Source organism: Lagenorhynchus albirostris, chromosome 1 (assembly GCF_949774975.1).
Source record: "Lagenorhynchus albirostris chromosome 1, mLagAlb1.1, whole genome shotgun sequence".
Classification (NCBI taxonomy): Eukaryota; Metazoa; Chordata; class Mammalia; order Artiodactyla; family Delphinidae; genus Lagenorhynchus; species Lagenorhynchus albirostris.
The window spans coordinates 187,232,027-187,250,892 of record NC_083095.1 but is presented as its reverse complement, the minus strand read 5'-3'; the positions used below and the strand labels follow the sequence as shown (position 1 = coordinate 187,250,892).

The 18,866-nt window shown below is 43.8% G+C and overlaps 1 protein-coding gene across 1 annotated transcript in view; it reads left to right on the top strand.

Moving 5' to 3' along the window:
• Positions 1-18,866, top strand: part of CUBN (cubilin) — a 265,343-nt gene that overhangs the window by 77,520 nt on the left and 168,957 nt on the right. Inside the window, exon 28 of the mRNA XM_060162639.1 lies at positions 11,567-11,717. Coding sequence (XP_060018622.1) covers positions 11,567-11,717 — 151 coding nt within the window. The remainder of the gene's footprint in view (positions 1-11,566; positions 11,718-18,866) is intronic.

The window sequence follows — 18,866 nt, the reverse complement described above, 5'->3', positions numbered from 1 at the left end:
AGAGATGTTTTCCAAAATTTTTTTCCCATTTTTATTCTCATACAAAGAAGCAAAATGTTCAAGTTCATGAGAGATTATAAAATTCTCCTTCACATCTCAAACGTCTCTTTTGAGAATTACAGTAATCATAACACATTTTAAATCAGCTATACTCCAGTAAAAATTTTAAAAAAAAGAATCACAGTAATCAGTGTCTACTATGTGCCGGCCACTCTTATAGACACCTTGATAGATAATTATTGCTTATCTTCAGGATAATTTAGCAATTGGGTGGTTTTGTGATCATTTACAGACAGGAGGACTGGGCCGCAGGTAAGCAACAATACTCACTCTAAGATCACGCTGCCAGGAGGTGATGGACCCAGGTCGCAATAACCGGCAGGCTCTGAAGTCCACTTGGGTTCAAAGCTTTGCTCTTTCTCACTGGCTGTGACCTTGGGCACAGAAGTTAACCTCTGGCTTCCTCGGCTTCCTCATGTATTAAATGGCAAACATACTTACAACTACTCACGAAGTTGTTGTAAGATCAAACGAAGCGATCTGCACAGCTGGCAAGTATGAGTACTCCAGAAATGTTTATTATTCCTCCCCCATGCTCACCCCACAGAGAGGATAACTCCCTCTTGGCCATTCAGATTCTTCCTCCTACCTTTCAGGACGCTGTCTCTCCATCTCTTGGACGAGTCGTCTCCCTTCCTCGTGACTCGTCGGTTATGAGTGGCCGTTCCTCCCTCCTGAGGTCCGACTTCCACTCCCAGGCACAGCCTGGGTCTGTTTGGCTCCAAAAGTTCAGAGTCTGTTCTCTTTCTCTTCCAAGTGTCCTTCCTCCACCATTCAGCTCTTGGGAGGACTTTGACTTCTTTTATCCTTTTAAAGACTTTGCATCCTCTCTAATGAGCAAAGTGTCCACAGATGTCTGTGTTTTCATCACTGCTGGTCTCATGAAGACACAGCTGTTTCTGTACAGATCTCACACACAATGACCTCAGTTTCCCAACGTTTTGGTTTAAAGGTAAACCACAGTTGGAAGCGGCTCCAGACGCTGATCCTTCTGTTGTTCTTGGGGCGTTCCCTGGAATTTGAACTGCTCAGGCCAGCTCTCTTCTATCTGCAGGCTATTGTGGATGTTAATAAGAAACGAAGATTTAGCACCTCACCTTGCTCACTCACTGGAGGATGTCTCGCAGGCACTCAGTCTCCGTAATAGAGCATGAAATCTTGCTCAGTAGTCTCGGCACCTGTTTAGTTTGGTATAGTATAGACTCTGAGCCAGGTAGCCTGGGTTTAAACCCGGACTTCGCCACTAACTAGCCAGGAAATGTTGAGCAAGTTATTTAGCTTCTAAGTGGCCCGCTTTCCCCATCTGTAAAATGGGAGAGTCGGCACAGAAGAGTTTCTATATATAAAGAGACTGGCACGTAGTAAACACGTACGTAATGTCATTTTTTTTTTTTCCTTTTTTGCGGTACGCGGGCCTCTCACCGTTGTGGCCTCTCCCGTTGCGGAGCACAGGCTCCGGACGCGCAGGCTCAGCGGCCGTGGCTCACGGGCCCAGCCGCTCCGCGGCATGTGGGATCTTCCCGGACCGGGGCGCGAACCCGTGTCCCCTGCATCGGCAGGCGGACTCTCAACCACTGCGCCACCAGGGAAGCCCACATAATGTCATTATTTGCCCCAGCACCTTAGTTAGGTATAAAGAAATTCCTAAATAGAGAGCGTTCAGTTCTTTAGGCTGAGATATAAATAACGGTTCATTTCTCAAGACATTTAATTTTCCTCTTGCTTTCTGTCTACAGCCTGCTTCACTAATGCATTTGACAATTCTCACAAAGGGTAAATGATAAATGAGAAAGCCAACATTTTGGTCCACTTATTTTATTCCAAGCTCTATTAAGAAATATAGTGAAGAAAATGTTGATTCCATTGAATAACAGGAGTTTTGGGTATTATCACTGTTACTTAAAAAATTATTTGTGTTACTCTCTGTTATCACAGAGAATAAGGACTTTGCTGTATTTTTGAATTTAACAATTCTTTTTTTAAAAAAATAATTACCAAGGAAGGAAACAAGAACAATTCTTCTTGAGTTGTTGATGCCTTTCAAAATGCTGAATTACCTCTCTATACCTGTTTCCAGAATTCTAAAATGGGGATAAAAAAAGTTATCTGCATTATAGAGCTGCTAGGAATTTTATTTCATTATTTAAAAAAATTAATTTATTTATATATTTTTATTTTTGGCTGCATTGGGTCTTTGTTGCAGCACATGGGCTTTTCTCTAGTTGCGGCGATCGGGAGCTACTCTTTGTTGCGGTGCGCGGGCTTCTCATTGCTGTGGCTTCTCTTGTTGCGGAGCACAGGCTCTAGAGTGCAGGCTCAGTAGTTGTGGCGCACGGGCTCAGTAGCTGTGGCTCGCGAGCTCTAGAGCACAGGCTCAGTAGTTGTAGCGCACGGGCTTAGTTGCTCCGCCGCATGTGGGATCTTCCCAGACCAGGGCTCGAACCCATGTCCCCTGAATTGGCAGGAGGATTCTTAACCACTGTGCCACCAGGGAAGCCTCTAGGAACTTTAATTTTATTAGGTAATAACATGGAAAGGGCTTAGAGTGATACTCAGCACAGAGTAAGTGCTAATAAATATTATTTATCATTTTCTTCAACATAAACACAATTTCATGGGTTATTTGATTTCCAAAACAGCCTTCCCAGCGTGATTAGCGTAGATTGGCCCCACCTGTTGAAAGCAGGGCTCCCTTTCCCTGGCCTCACAGATTTCCTCCAAAAGCCACAGGGCCTGGGTATCCGAATCGAAGAGTGGAGTAGTTAAAATCCTGTTTGCTGGCTGGAGAAATGCAGAGAAGCAGAGGAGATCTGGTGTCTTAGCAGCGATTGATCTGCACTGACTCTGTTATCATAGCACTTCCACGGCACACTTCCTGGGCAGATGAGTCATGTTTCCTGGAACTGTCTGTCAGAGGAAGTTCGCTTCTAGGACGCCTGGCATTTTGCTTAGAATTCAGATAAGCTATTTCAATTCTAAGGACAACCGCTGTTCAAAACCACACGTAAAAAGTGAAAACAGTGTGCCAAACGATTCAGTTGAAGACTCCCTACCGGATATGAATCTAGCCTTGGACGAAGCAGGATCATGATTCACAAGGAGTTTAGAATGAAGCATATCCATTGGTTAATTAAGCCAGATACTTTGTAGTGTCACTAAGTGCAACAAGAAGCATTTTAGAAGAATTTTAAGACTCCCAAGTAAAATGCCCAAGTAACATGCGAGTTTTTTTAATTGCAGAAAATTTAAGGGAGAGATGTTTATCTCAGTGTGATCAAAATCCCTTTCCTCAAAGGCAAATGCTGATCACTTGTCACCATCCCTCACAATGAAGAATTTTCATGTGATATTGCATTAATTTGCTGCAGTTGAGGCAAATACAGCAGCCTTCAAAAGAGAGCCTTTGCTCTCAGATTCAAAAGAAACTGTGTGTTTCCCCTCTCAGTATCCTCTCAAACATGAAGGACAGGATCAGGTTAAATAATAATCAGACCTACCAATAATTTCCACACTACCCGCAAGCCAGTGAAAATTCCATTTGATGCTCAAAACTTGAAATTGCTCTATCCACACTTCCTTTCCTGGTGGTCCTCACCGAGCTCTGCTTCTCAGACCACAGGCATCGGGTGCGTGCAAGGTCTCTTCCATCATCCAACAGACACATGGCACGAAGCAGAAGGCTAAATTCAGAAATTGGTGGTCATTGTTGTGGATTTCAGTCAATTACACTGATTGACTATGTTTTACAATGGGAACAATTTCCACCTGCAACATTTCAGAATTTTTTCAAAAATGCCATCTTTACCCTTCAGTTCGTACATGTACTTATGTACTGAACAGGCTTTCTTCTCCCGCCCTCCCTCAGTTGGGGAAGAGTCTGCATGGCAGGGCTTTCGGTCCTTCCAGCTCCAGGTTCTAAGATTTCATGCTGTGCTATAGGTCCCTCCCTGTTTCTGAGTCCATCTGTAGCAGATGGTTAGGCTTTTAAGAGGCAGAATAATCTTTTTTAAATGTTGAGTGCTTCACATTAGCGGTAGAGTTGGCAGAGGGAAGGCTGCGGTTCATGGAATTAAATGTTCATGTATATACGAGGGAGAATATGCTTGGCTTTCAAAGCATTTCACTTCCCACTAGGGAGGGAATTAGGCACTTATTGGTCCATCAGTGACTATCAAAACTTATGTTTGTGAGAGCTTTTTAGTCCCTGAACATCTGAAAGAATGATTTTTTAATAACGAATTAGTCTAATTAATAATAAAAACCTAGTTATGATTAAAAAAGGAAGCATTGGGGACAAAATATGGTTTTAAATTAATGCTGGAGGAGATTACTTTATATAATAACATTTTAATGGGCTAATTTTCATGGATAATCTTGAGACACATAAAAATGATTATGGAGACAGACAATATAATATTTTTAGTAGACCAGCTGGGTATCTGAGAACCTAAAAGCGTATGGAATTCTGACACTGGAAAAACATTACCAGTGCACATCTACTTTGCTATGTCAGTAGGTCCCCAGAGACAATGCTTTAAAAATAAACTTACCTGATTACACAGGCATACAGTCATTGCAGACATTTTAGAAGATATAGAAAAACCTAGATAAAATAAAAATAACCTAAATTACATGATTACTGATAATATTTGGTGGTACTTATTTCCTGTAGTTCCATCCTATATATTTATTTTATTTTAATATTTGAAGGGGATCATTTTGTACATACTGTCCTATAATGACTTTTTTACATGTAACAGTAGCTTGCGAATGTTTCTCCTTGTTACTTATCTCCTTGTTACACCACAGCATTTGCAACATCGAATGTTCCACCATCACAATACAGCCACCCATTCTTGTTGTAAAACACATAGAATCTTTGCACATTTCTACTATTATAAACAATGCTGAGATAAAACATCTTTGCATACATCCATGATTAAACAATGATTAACCAAACAAACAAACCCAAATCGGCCTTTGTGGCTTCTAAAATAAGTAATATGTAGAAAGCAAAAATAAATATCAATGCGCTATTAAGAGGGGACAGCAACCAGCCACCCCAGGGAAAGGAGACTATATGGTCTGTGTTTGAGACAGACCTGTAATTCAGAGTGACACAAAATAACTCAGCATGTGGTCTTTCAGTGGTGTTTCTTTGTCTCCTACAAAGCCCAGCACTGAGTCATTGTTTCCTTTTAGATGGTACCTCATGCTTCCGGCTGCAGCCTGCAGCACATGGCAGTGCATTTCCCGGGCCGGGGGAGACGTGTGCCTCTGTATCCGAGGGCACTGTGAGAGCGCCCGGTGTCTCACGGGGAGGCTTCACCTCCAGGGCCATCACGGCGCCCTCTAGAGCCTACCGCGCTCTGCTGATGTGCTTTCCCTTAAACCTTTGCCTAGTTTACCTCCACAATTGGATTCCTTTTTTACCCCGAGGCTCTTCTCACCCACAGTGGGAGCCTTTTACCCTATTTGATGAATCTTGCTTGGCAATTTCTCCTATTGTTACAGGAACATTTCAGAGCCCTTCAAATTTAAGGTAAACTCTGAAAGCTCCAAGTTTATCCAGGAGATTTGTTTGTAAACATTGAATAACAATGATCTCAACAGCTGTTCTAATAAAGCGGTTCCCATAGTTCCTGGTACACTTGTTTTTTGGGTGGGGAAAATCGGAAGAGGTGCTCCAAGAATTCACCAGTTCCCACTCCTCTGGAGTTCCAGGGGCCAAGCAGCCAGAGCTGCAGCTGGCCGGACGGAAAGGGGAGAGGAGGCTGCAACAGGAAAAAACACAGGTAGAGCCACTTTGCTTACCGGTGGTCTCTCCCTGATCCGCTCACCAGGGCAGCCTTGACAGATTTCCCAGTGTCCTCTTCGCCACCAGCCCTGCCGTGATCCACCATCTCCCTCCACTCAGACACACACTCCATGGTCCATCTGCCCCACTGTATGATCTGCACTGGGCTCTGCACCCCACACACAAAACCAGGTCGTCATAGCAACACGCTGCCCCTGACGGCCATCCATCTCCTCGCAAGTGATTCATTGATTTGTTACTTCCCCGTCTGGTCTGCCAGGGATGATTTCTGAGAAATATTTTATGTGAGTCAGTTCAAGTTCTTTCTACCTACCCATCATATTTTTTCTCTCACAACTATTTCTGTTATGGTTTCTTTAGAAACAAGGTTGGTTCCCTTTGCCTCTGACCAAGAGTTAGAATAACATTTGGGGTACTTTCCATATGCCAGGACTCATCCTCAACCTATTACCTGGTTTGTCTCATTTGCTAAGCACAACAACCCTATGAGATAAGTACCATTAAGATGCCAAGTTTACAAAGAAATCTTAGCTTACGGAGGTTAAGTAATTTTCACAAGATTATATTCTAAGCCAATTTTAGTGCTAGACTGGACTTTGAATCTAGAGCCTGACACTGACCACATTGAATATACTCTAGTGTGTTCCTACAGTAAAATTACTGTCCGGCTCTCAGTTGAAATATAATCTTCTACTAGTGACATTGACTTCAAAAAGCCACTCTGTGAACTCACTGAGTATAGTTCTCAGAAATGTAACTATCTTCTTTACATTGACCAGAAGTTTTGCTCTGTAAATCTATCAGGGATTCTCTACTATACCTAGAATTCTCCCTCACGGCAGATGAATTATTTCAATTACATATTAAACTCTAAAGGATAAAGTTCTTTTGGGGTTTTTAGAGATTTGTTATAGGAACTGGACCAAGATTTTTTTCTGGAAGTTTCTCCATATTTTAATGATACCATTTCAAAGAAACTCTTGATTTAATTTCTTTATATGGACTATATTTAATTCTTACGATTAAACCTCCACTATAAAAATGTTTTTCTTCCAGAAAAATTTCAAGTAAATAGGAAAAACAGTAGTTAGAAAAAGTGTGAATTCGATGCTGATCTAAAATAGAAAGGGCTAAGTTTTAGTTGTTACTCACTGTGATTCTAAAGTGGGTTTAGAAAAGAAGTCTATCTATACATCCCAAACTGAGATAGGAGACAGTTATAATTTCATTCATTAGGATCACAAATTTTCAAAATCATAAAACCATTTAGCAACAAAGAGGCCCTTGAAAAGCACACTTTTGTTCTGAGAGTTCTTGCAGTTCATAAAGTTGATTCTTGCTGAGGGAACAGGTTACACATTAGCTGACCCTGGGTTTCTCCAGACTTGAGTTCCAGTGATTCGTAAAGTACCTACAAAAACCTTAATCTTAAAAAAATCTCACTCTGTCAGTGATATGTCTTTGGTTTTCTGTCTTCCATTTTGTATGCGTGGGTCTGTACTATTTAGGAGTCCACGGATCATTTCACGTTGCAACCGTAGTCAGAAATCTCTAATGGTCTCATCAACTCTGCATGCACCGAATTATCAAACCCATGCAAAGGAAGTAGATAGAAATTGGCAAGCGAGACTTCCGCAAGAGATTTCCTTCCTCTCCGAGTGTTGTAAGAGTGGTTGAGATGTCTCAGGGTGGCGCGGGGGTGGAAGATCTAAAACACAAAAACCCTAAACGAATCTTCTCCTGAAGAGGATAACTGAAAAGATTCTACACAGCAGGTTTTGTACATATACATATCCACATCTGAAGGTACATTAAATGGCAACTTGAAAATGTAAACAGCATTTCAATTATTAAAAAAAAAAACCAAACCTCTAGACACAGTTATACAAATTCAATCTTCATATTCAAAGTAAGAATCTCAGTCTTTAACTTCTTAATTTCTGCTAGTCCCCTTCCTATGGACTCAAGGCCTCAAATACTGTTCAGATGGGGTAAATCTTGGGGCTTTCTAAAAGCCGGGAATGGTACCCTTAGCGGAACCAAGCCACATGCTGGCCAGGAGTCCCAGTGAGTCACAGCTGGGACGGCCTGTGGTTAACATTCTGCTCTGAAAACAGAATCAGGAACAGAAGGCACCCACTGGTTTCCACGGTAACCGGTATTTGTGTACTTTGAAAAATGACTGTTCCTTTTTGGGTGGTAAATTTAACTAGGGAATGAATTGTTGAGGTGACCTTAGCCATCTGTGTGAGTATAAACAAAAACCCGTGATTTAATTAAGTGTAAATGTTAGAAAGACATAAAATTAGGGGTGTGGGATTTTTTTCTTCTAGAGAGGTATTTTTCTACACTAATTAAGTCATTAATTTATTTGACATTATATGTAAGTATTTTCATCAACGTCTATTTGATGTTTATTTCAACGTATCATTCTCTTCCCTCCAAAGGCAAAAAGAAACTACTTGTTATTCACCACTGTTCCCCCCAGACCCACTCCCTTTGCCCCCAACCCCCATTCCATCCACAGTGTGTTATTTAAGAGCCACTGGGATCAGGGGCTCTCCTTCAATGAAGTAATTCCATCCGAAGGAAGAAAAAAACATCCCCTGCAAGTCATGTGAAAGTGTCACGTTTCTTAACCTTACTGAGCTGGGAGGCAAAAGCACTATACTCTTTATGACCGTGCACAGCATCTAAACTAGGGCTCCTCAAAATGTTGCCACCTAGTTTTTCAGAAGATCCACGAAGCTTAAGGCAATTATAGTTCTAGAGAGATCTTACCTCATGTTTTGTTGGATAAAGATGAAGTAATTAAAGTTTTGGTCACTGCAGTACAATCCAAAGTTTAGAATGAGCCTTTTGGACTGGAAACCAGTAGAGCGTTTTCTTGTTTATTATGCTTTGGCGTGAGAACAGTATGTTTATTTTTGTACTAATTAGTCTTGAATTGGAATTCATACCCTAGGTTTAATAGAAACTCTGTGGCTGAAATAAATACCCTGCAGTGAAGCAATAGTTTAGGAATAAACAGGTTACCATACAGACCTTCTTCCCCCTCTACCTCCTGCAGTGGGTGGTGGGTCTGGAGACGGGGCGTGGAGGGCTGTTTTTGTTTCCTCTTCTTTTTATGTGGCTTTATTCTTTCTCTCATTTTTGCTCCCCCTTCATGTCTTCTGTCAACCACCTACAGTATTAGAAGTTTGATAATAAATACATATATCCAAAGCAGCAGTATTTAAAAAATTAAAAGGAAGCTGCAGGGACAGGTCTGAAAACTAAACCTCATCTTTATCATTTGCATAAAATGCTTAAGCTTAGTACTTAAGAGTGAGTGATATAATGGACTTCTGAGTTTCTCTTTTTAAATCTCAACTGACCTTCCCCGCGTCGCACAGAAATGTACGGCGGATCAGCTGCCCATTTTGAGAACTCAGTGAGACGACCCAAATTTAGAAATCTGTGATTTTTATTATGACCTTGAACAAGGCCCTTCTGCAGAGTGGCCACAAAGGATGCAGACCTTTTGCTGCCTGAAAGGAACATGCTGAAGTTTAGGACTGTAAGACCCTAACATGTATCTAACTGTGCAGCGTTAAAGTAACAATGCAGATTAAGTGCCATTAAAATCAATGCAGCTGTCGGGGAGATGGCTGTGTTCCTTCTCTGAAGCTGTTGTATTGGGAACCTGCCCTGGACAAAGCCCTGTGCTAGGCTGTGAGGGGATGTAAGAGGTAGTCTGGGCTCTAAGGAAACTCGTAATCAGTAGGGGAGAGAGACACACATGCCCATCACCAGAATGTGCCCATTTCCACAAAGAAGCACGAATGAAAAGCTGAGGGGTTTCAAAGGAAAACTAATTTATGACCGGCTACAGGGATTAGGGAAGGCTCCGTGGAGGGGCTTTGTAGAATCCGATTAAGAAGCTTTCCATCCTCGAATCAACATGCTTCAAACAGTATTTTCTATGATAACATTTCAATAAATAAAAATAATTTGGTCAGTGTGGAATTTACTGAATCCGGATGATACATTTACATACAGATACACACAAGCACATACACTCACACGTGTGTACTCGCCAAGAGAATAATAAAGGAAGTGCATGATCAGACATTTTCCATTTTTTTACAGTGGGCAGCTCATCCCAAGGGTAACTGGAACAAAGCATTTAATGTGGACATTTGGGGATTAAAAGAAAATGTAGTGGCCTGAGTCATGAGGAAGCCAATCCTTTTGGATTATCATTATTTTTACCAATTGAAGAGATACGGCAAAGGTGTTTATTTTTTTAGTTTGGAGATATGTATCTGATGAAATTAGGCAGATAAAAGGTACCCAACAGGATGTATAAGTACCTCAGTCGGGAAATGGGCAAAGACCTCAGCAGAAAAGTTGCAAGAAAAGAAAAAGAAATGCCCAGTAAACATGAAAGAAACTTCAACCCCAAAGTAACAACTTAAGACAATTACAAAAAGAAAACAAATTTTCACTATTAGCCCCAGTTTTTAAAATAATGGCAGTCATAAAATATTTCCATAAACTGCTGGTGAGAGAATAAATTGGTATAAACTTTCTGGTAAGAAGTTTAAAAATATATATCCAGAGCCATGAAAGATCATGGTCTTTAATTCATTCCCTTTATAGGAATCTTTCCTAAGAGAAATTTAAACTATCAGGCAAAGACTTATATTTATTGGCCCCCAGACTGGAAATATCCTAAGTGAACAACAGTAGAATTATAATGTAAATACAGCATATTCGGAACAGAGGGCTTCCCTGGTGGCGCAGCAGTTGAGAATCTGCCTGCCAATGCAGGGGACATGGGTTCGAGCCCTGGTCTGGGAAGATCCCACATAGAGCAACTGGGCCCGTGGGCCACAACTACTGAGCCTGCGCGTCTGCAGCCTGTGCTCCACAACAAGAGAGGCTACGACAGTGAGAGGCCTGCACACTGCAATGAAGAGTGGCCCCCACTCGCCACAACCAGAGAAAGCCCTCACACAGAAACGAACACCCAACACAGCCAAAAATAAAAATAAATAAATAAATTTATAAAAAAAAAAATACAGCATATTCGTAGTATTTTGTGCCACTATTAAAAATGTTTACATAGACTATTTAGTGAAAAGCAGGGAACACCATTAAATGTGTAGCCCAACTTGATACACACACATATTCCCCTGCACACATATGTGTATATGTACGTATACAAACAAATGAAAAAAATGTTGATAAGAGAAGCTTCTGGTATTAACAAAATATTAACTGTGGTTCTCTTCAGTGGGATTAATTTTTGTATCTTCCTTTCAGAGTTTTCCAAAATGTCTAATTGTTTATAGATAGTATTTATTTTAAAAATTTATAGCTTACAGTTACAATACTGTTATTCACTGAACATCTCTCACGTGTGATTCATATGTGAACCCATCTCCCCTGGCCCAGCATTTCCTTCTTCTGTGCCTGGATTATATTGGGTTGGCCAAAGTGAACTTTTTGGCCAACCAATAATTTGGAGGGACCTCTCTGTATATAATTATCTATTTTTAATTCCTGCACTCAACCCACCTCAGTAGATTTACCCGTAACTTTTGAAGCAAGGAACAGCTTTTGCTGCACGAGTGGACTTTGCTTTTTCCATCTGACAAGCCTTGTAGGTTTTCACACTGGGAGGTCTCTCTCTGATTGCAGCTGTATGATGGCCCACGGCGCATGGGGCGCTATTGTGGAGCAGACATTCCACCTTCAGGGAGCACCACGGGCTCCAAGCTTCAAGTGCTGTTTTATACCGACGGGGTCGGTTACCATGAGAAAGGATTCCAGATGCAGTGGTTCATCCAAGGTAAGCCCTCTGCTGATCTCAGTTGTATTTGGTAGTTGCTATTTGACCAAGAACCGTTCCCTTTGCAATTCTATATTTGGAAACAGTACCATTCACGAATAGTGGAACTGATCTTCGGTGGCTGTGGGGTGCCCATGGCTGTGGCAACTTGAAGCGGGATCTCAGTTCCTCGACTAGGGATTGAACCCAGGCCGCGGTGCTGCCCCGGCTCTCGTCTGCTTTGTAAAAAGAATTTTAACAAAGAGGTGGAAAACAGTGAAGCAGTTAAAGTGTTTATTAGGAGAGGAATACGTGTGGAGAAAGCACGGGTGGGCTTAGGTTGAGAGAGAGAGCTGTGCCTCTGGGGTCGTTTAAATCACTTATATGGGGCAGTTCTTCCGGGTCTCCTCTGGCCAATCATCTTGCTCTGTCTGGCTCTGAGTCCGTATTTGGTCTGACTCGGGGCCCTCCCCTGTGTGCGCCTGCACTTCTTAGCAAAGGTGGATTTCAGCTCAAGGGTCTCTGGGAAGTTGACATATTATGGTCTGAACATATTATGGTCTGGTGCCCCCTCCCTTCTCCGAGTCCTGAGGACCCTTTCTGTGCATGTGTAGTTTGCGAGGTCTCCTTGACCTCAAGAATGGGAAATAGGGCTTCCCTGGTGGCGCAGTGGTTGAGAGTCCGCCTGCCGGTGCAGGGGACACGGGTTCGTGCCCCGGTCCGGGAAGATCCCACATGCCGCGGAGCGGCTGGGCCCGTGAGCCATGGCCGCTGAGCCTGTGCGTCCGGAGCCTGTGCTCCGCAACGGGAGAGGCCACAGCAGTGAGAGGCCCGCGTACCGCAAAAAAAAAGAATGGGGAATATATGGTCTCTCTATCTTCTCTCCAAGCAGGGCTCAGCTCCTCCTTGCTCCTTCCATTCTCTTTATCATGGAGCGTCTGTCCACAAGGGACAGCTTCCAGCTGCTCAGCCTGGGGCCCATCTATCTCCTGCCTCAGAACCTGCGTGGCAATCTAGTGCCCAGCCTCAAAAAGTTTTCTCAGACGTTGGTGGCCCTTGGAGAGTTGAATCCTGTTGGAGTTAAGACCAGAAGTGAAGTCCACGTGGACAGGATTTGGGTAACTGCTTCAGGAGGTGCAGCCGTAAATTGCTTACGAGAAAGGAGGAAGCAGAAGGAAGTTTCTAGGGGGGAAGGCCTGTGCCTGGGTGTGGCAAGCAGGTCACAGGGTGCGATGGAGTCTCTCGGGGGAGTGGAACAGAATGAGATTTAAGACTCACCCTGACACTGAGCAGAGAAGGAGTGACGGGGATAGAAGGGAAGGAAGGAGGGTCGATCAGAGAGAGAAGGGGGAGGGAGAGGACTGGGCTGTGAGGGGGACCCGAGCAGAAAGCTTGAGCCAGTGATGCCGTAAGCCAAGGACAGGGGTCACATCTGCCAAACGAGTAGGGGCAGATGAAAGCCTGCCTACGACCTGGTGGTTCCAAAAACAGGTAGGGATCACCACTCCTCTGAGGATGAAAATTCGTTTTAAGCGCAAGTTCTGAAACTTCTAGACTGACCTCATGTGGGTCAGTCGAAAGGCAGAGGACCGCAGGCAGTGCTTCTCAAACCCTGGTCCCCCAAAGCAGCAGTAGAATTTGTGAGAAATGCAAATTCTCAGGCCCCATCCCAGAACTATGGAATGGCAAACTCTGAAGGGAAGCCCAATAATCTGTGTCTTAACTAGTCTCCCTGGCGAGTACAGTTGAGGACCACTCTCCTAGAGTGATCGAGACCTGAAAAGTATAGTCCTCGTGAATATTGCACAAGCAGTTCTAGGCCAGGAGCTTAGGGCTCACTACTATGATTCAGTCAGCTTGAAAGAGGAGCGGAGCTGCCGTGTTACACCTGGAATCACACACAGGCATTCTGAACGGTGGTCCTGCTGTCACAATCAGGGGCGAGCCCAGGGTGAGCATACGTGAATGTGTGTTGAGGGTTTTTAACGTCATGGTACAGGTATTATATGCATTGCAGCGCTTTACACAACTGAAGAACCCTATCATACACTTGAGAATGTGCAGCGTTCTATTATTATGAACTGGAGCCTGAGTATATTTCGTTAAAATATACGTATAGGGTTTTTCAGTATTTAAAAATATTCAGTGGTAATCCACAGCTACTTATAACTTGAAATACAGATTATAAATTCCCAAAGTGCACGAGCTTTGATAATTAAGCTTGTGGAGGTTCGGGATTGTCCTTTTCATCAAATAGGTAGATTTAACCTTGGAATGTCAATTTATTGATCTATGAAATGAAGGAGCTGGATTGAGTCGTCTCTGTAATACAGCCCGTCTCTGGTATTGTGTGATTCAGAAATAGCCTGACTCTGAGGGAACTGCAGACAGTGTGGAAAGACCTAGAAGAAACAGGAAAATCTTGGGACATGGCCCAGATTCTGAAGGGCAAAGGGTATTTTCCAGAACCGTGTTTCTCAAGCTTCCACGTGGATATGCGTCACTGGGGATCTTGTTAGGATGCAGATCCTGATGTGAGGGCTAAGGTAAGGCCCATGGATCTGCATTTCTGAAAAGCTCCCAGGTGATGCCGTTGGCGGGTCTCTGTAGACCACACTCGGAGAGCTTTCTCTTCTCTAAACTCTGAAGCGGTGAGGTTCTTTCTCACTGGGGCCCCAGCCCTTATCCTACTGACACTGAGCCACAGAGTGGAAAGTAAGAAATGCCAACCAGGAGACCGAGGCTCGGGGCCTAGGGGCACGGTCCTCAGCCCGAGATACACGCAGGAATTGCCTGGGAGTTTTCACAAGTACCGGTGCCTGGGTTCCAACCCAGGAGATAGGATTCCATTGGTCTGCGGTGGGACCTTGACTACTGCTAATTTTGAAAAGCTCCCTAAGTAATTCTGCCATGCCGCTAGGACGGAGCATTTTAGGAGAAGCGATTTATTTTGCTGGTGATATCTTTCTCCTCAGTGCGCTGCTTCCTCTCCCCTCCAGGCCGTTGTAGCCGTACTAGTCCAAGGCCACACTAAGGACTTCATGGTCATTATTGGCTACCCTGGACGACTGGGTTTCTCCAGCCAACACACTAGGCACGGCTTTGAGTTTTGGTTGGGAAAATTTTTTTCTTCCAGTCCCATTTGGAATCTGTTTTCATTTGGGAGAGTCAAAGACATCCTCTGTCTATTCTCGTAACCTGTTTACTATTTCAAAACTTACCCCCAATTGCTGAAAACTTGCTAAGCTTGGAACCAGAGTTGTGCAACAAAATTTTGCCAGATAGGACCAGAACTGAATAAATTTTTTTTTTAACTCTGTGCCACTAGATGTAAATTATGCTTGGGAAGAACCTTCTGGAGGGAGACTGTTAGTGGTCTAGATCTGTGCAAAATTAACTGTCATATACTATAGCCACGCAATGCTGAGTTTATACTCAGCGTCTGAACTACGTCTGTAACTCGAGACAGCTGAGAAGAGGGGCCGACAGAAAAGAGAAGGGTCAGGGAGGAGGCCTCCAATGGAAGAGGTTCCCTCACTTCTCACCTGTTGTTGGTAACCTGAAGACATAAATCTGATTTCTAGTCATCCCTGTGTTCCTTCCAGAGATACTAAGGAACTGTTAGTGTGTGACTCCTGCCCCAGGCCTGGTTCCTACACTCTGGGAGCTCACAGGCGACTGGGGGAAGGAGCCATCCAGCCAAGGGGCACATAAATAGGCATGAAATTAGTGGTGTGATGATGTCACAGGAGCATACAAAAGGGGATTCAACCTGCACAGGAGGCCAGGGCAGTCCTGCGTGAGGGTGCAACTTTTGAACTAAAATCGAAGAATAAGCAGGAGCTAAGGAGGCAAATAGGAGAAGGAAAAGGGTTCCTCGTAGAAGAAAGACCCTGTGGTGGGAGGGGGCATGGTGCGCGTGGGGATCCACACGGCCAGGGCGGCTGGAGTCCAGTGTCACAGGTCCAGCAGGAGGGTCCAGAGAGCGAAGCAGTGGCCTTTGGGTCTCTCACTGTTAGGGGCTCGGGCAGGGATGGGCTCATACCCTCTCTTTCCCGTAAACCCTTCAGATTTCAGAGAACTGTAAGTTTTTTCTTCTTTTTATGCATCTTTATTTGGGAGATTATCTGGACTTGAGCTTTGAAGCATTTATGACCTTGAAGTATCACATGTGCATACCAAAAAAACATGTTTACTTGAAATAAAATGTTGGTTTTCAGTTCCTTTTTTTTTCGTCATTTAAAAATTTATTTTTATACAATTTTAAAGTTTACTTTCCATGTACAGTTATTACAAAATATTGGCTGTCTTCCCTGTGTTGTACAACACATCCTTGAGCCTGTGCTACACCCAATAGTTTGTACCTTCCACTCCCACCCCTATACTGCCCCTCCCCCCTCCCCACTGGTAACCGGTAGTTAGTTCTCTCTATCTGTGAATCTGTTCTTTTTTGGTTATAGTCACTAATTTGTTGTGTTTTTTAGATTCCACGTATAAGCAATATTACACAACATTTGTCTTTGACTTACAGAGAAATGAGTTTTGAGTGGCATCTGGAAGCACTGAAGCAACGTGGCATGTTGTGGGATCTGAATACAAAATATTCAATAAGTAATATTCATAATAATATTCATAACTAAATATTAAACAGATACAAGGTCCAGAATACACTTAAAAATTAGTCTCAGTTTTAAATTAAAGAGAGATATTCCTGAATGTGCCTGTGTGCACACGCATGTGTGTCTGTGCAGGTAATTCAGAAACGTCATCTGAGCGCAGCCTCTTCAGATCCGCATCTCAGAGTCAGGCTCCAGCGCTGGGCCGGGACACCCAGGCTGACACTGGCCGGGAAGCTGCTCTTCCGCACGGGCCAGAGAAAGTGCCTTTAAACTCTGAGCCTCTTTTCACTAGAATCAAATCTCCTTTCAGACCCTCTTTCCCCTCCCAGTCTCTTCCAAACTATGCAGTGAGAAGTCCAAAAGCCTCTTCGTTGCAAGTTCAGAGTCTGCAGTGGCATCATTTCCTGACCGTTGCTGCCGAAGAGGCTCCCCACGTGCTTCGTTCGTGAGGCCAATTAATAAATAAACCCGCTCACAAAACGTGCCTCTCAGTCGCCCACACAGATCTTCTATTTGCTTTGAGAAAATGGACCTACAGTCGGGCTTTCTTTGTGGGTACTTCTTTAGAGTTGTGTTGCGGGTGTGAGATTAACCACACTGCGTCGCCTTTATGCAAAGCATCAAAGAGAATCCCACTCTGCAAAGGAAGAAATGGCCACAGTTGCCCTGTCTGGCTAAACGGTGTGCGGTATTCAGCACTGACAGCATTGTCTGGGGGCTGCATTTGGCCTGGCCTCGGGGACCTGCATCTGGGTTGCTGAAGGGAATATAGAACTTTCTGCGAGCTGCGTGAATAGGGCCTCCCGGCCAGCTGCACAAAGCCCTCGCCTCTTCTGATCACGCCTCCCAGGGGCCCTCTTTCACTTGGCAGTGGAATCCGGCAAAAAGCAAGGTCAAGGAGCTTTGTGAGTGAAAGGGTGACATTTGCAAAGGGAGAAAACCCCTGAACTGGGAACAGCAGAGGAAGGGCGAAGTGCATGGATCAGGGGGTGATGTCACCCTGGGCTTTCACAAAGGAGAGAGTGGCCTTTTCTCTGGGGAGATAGATGACATCAGCCTCTTGAATGGGGGCTGGTTCCATTTTCTCATCTTTTCAGCTATTAACGAGATTTCTCAAGCCTTGAGGGTTTTTCAGAGATCAGCTCGGGGTTTATAAAAACTGTATCCGGATCCTGCATGGCTGGCTTGGTTTGAACATGAGCCAGCGCTTTCTTGACCACCTGTGGAGACGCAGCACGGTATCAAAGCGCTTCTAAAAGATGCATTTTGAGAGCCCTGGCAAAGAACCTCCTTGAGGTCAGCAACATTTCTCGTAAACCTTCCCTCAGTTCTTTCCCTCCTCACATGGGCATTTCAGTAGTCTTTGCTATTGTTGGTCTTTCAGGGGAATTCCATCTAATTTGTCGTTTTTTATTCCTTTTGTGATTTAGAGTATCTGTGCTGGGGTTTCTGGGAGGCTCACCCTTTGAGGACAAAGGTTTTATCTTTTGTAATTCAAAGAACAGTTTGTGGTTCTGCATCTTGTGTTAGTGATTACTTGGGGCCTCTGTGATATGTATTGAGGACATGTTTTCATTCAGTCATTCATTCAACCAACCAACCAGAATATATTTATTCATGACCGGGTTCTGGGCTTGGCGTTTATGAAATGTAGAGAATGTATTTGTTTTCTCAGGCTGCCATAACAGAATACCAGCTTGAGTAGCTTAAACATCAGAAGTTTATTTCTCACAGTTCTGGAGGCTGGAAGTCCAAGATCAGGTGTCAGCAGGTTTGGTTTCTCCTGAGGCCCCTCTGTTTGGCTTGCAGACTGCAGCCTTCTCGCTGTGTCCTTACGTGGCTTTGTCTGTGTGAACCTACTGATGGCTCTGTGTGTCCAAATTTGCTATTCATATAAGGAGGCCAGTCGGATTGGACTAGGGTCCATTCTAGAAGCCTTATTCTGGCTTCATCCCTGCCGTAGTAGCCCAATGTCCGAATGCAGTCACATTCTGAGGTACTGGAGGTTAGGGCTTCAGTGTGTTAATTTTGGGGGAGACACAATTCAGCCCATAACAGAGAAGAAGGAGACAGCATCCTTGACTTCAGGGAGTTGGTCAGTAGTAGCGGAGACAGACAAAGCAAGGGCAGAATCCATGATCCGTGATGCTGGGGGGCCGGGGAGGAGACCTAGGCTGGCCGCAGGGACTTTGAGAGGCCCTCCAGGCCGATTTGATACTTGAGCCGAGTTTTAAAGAATAAATAAGAATCAGTCAAATCTCTGGGAGAGGGAGGCATTTCTAAGTAGAAGCAGGGAGGCTTGGGTTGATTATGGCAAAGGCTTTCAACCGTAAGTATTTCGGCTAAAGCACACGCTCCCAGCGCCCACACCAAGGGGGTGAGAATTGCTTCTTGGGAGGGTGAAAATATTTTATGCTTCATGTATAAAGCACTCATACAGAGAGTACACGGCAGATATATATTATATCTGTGATATTAAATTATTTGAGCAATCGGGAAAAAATATCTAAAAAGCCTCCTTAGAAGGGCAATAATGAACACGATTGAGAAA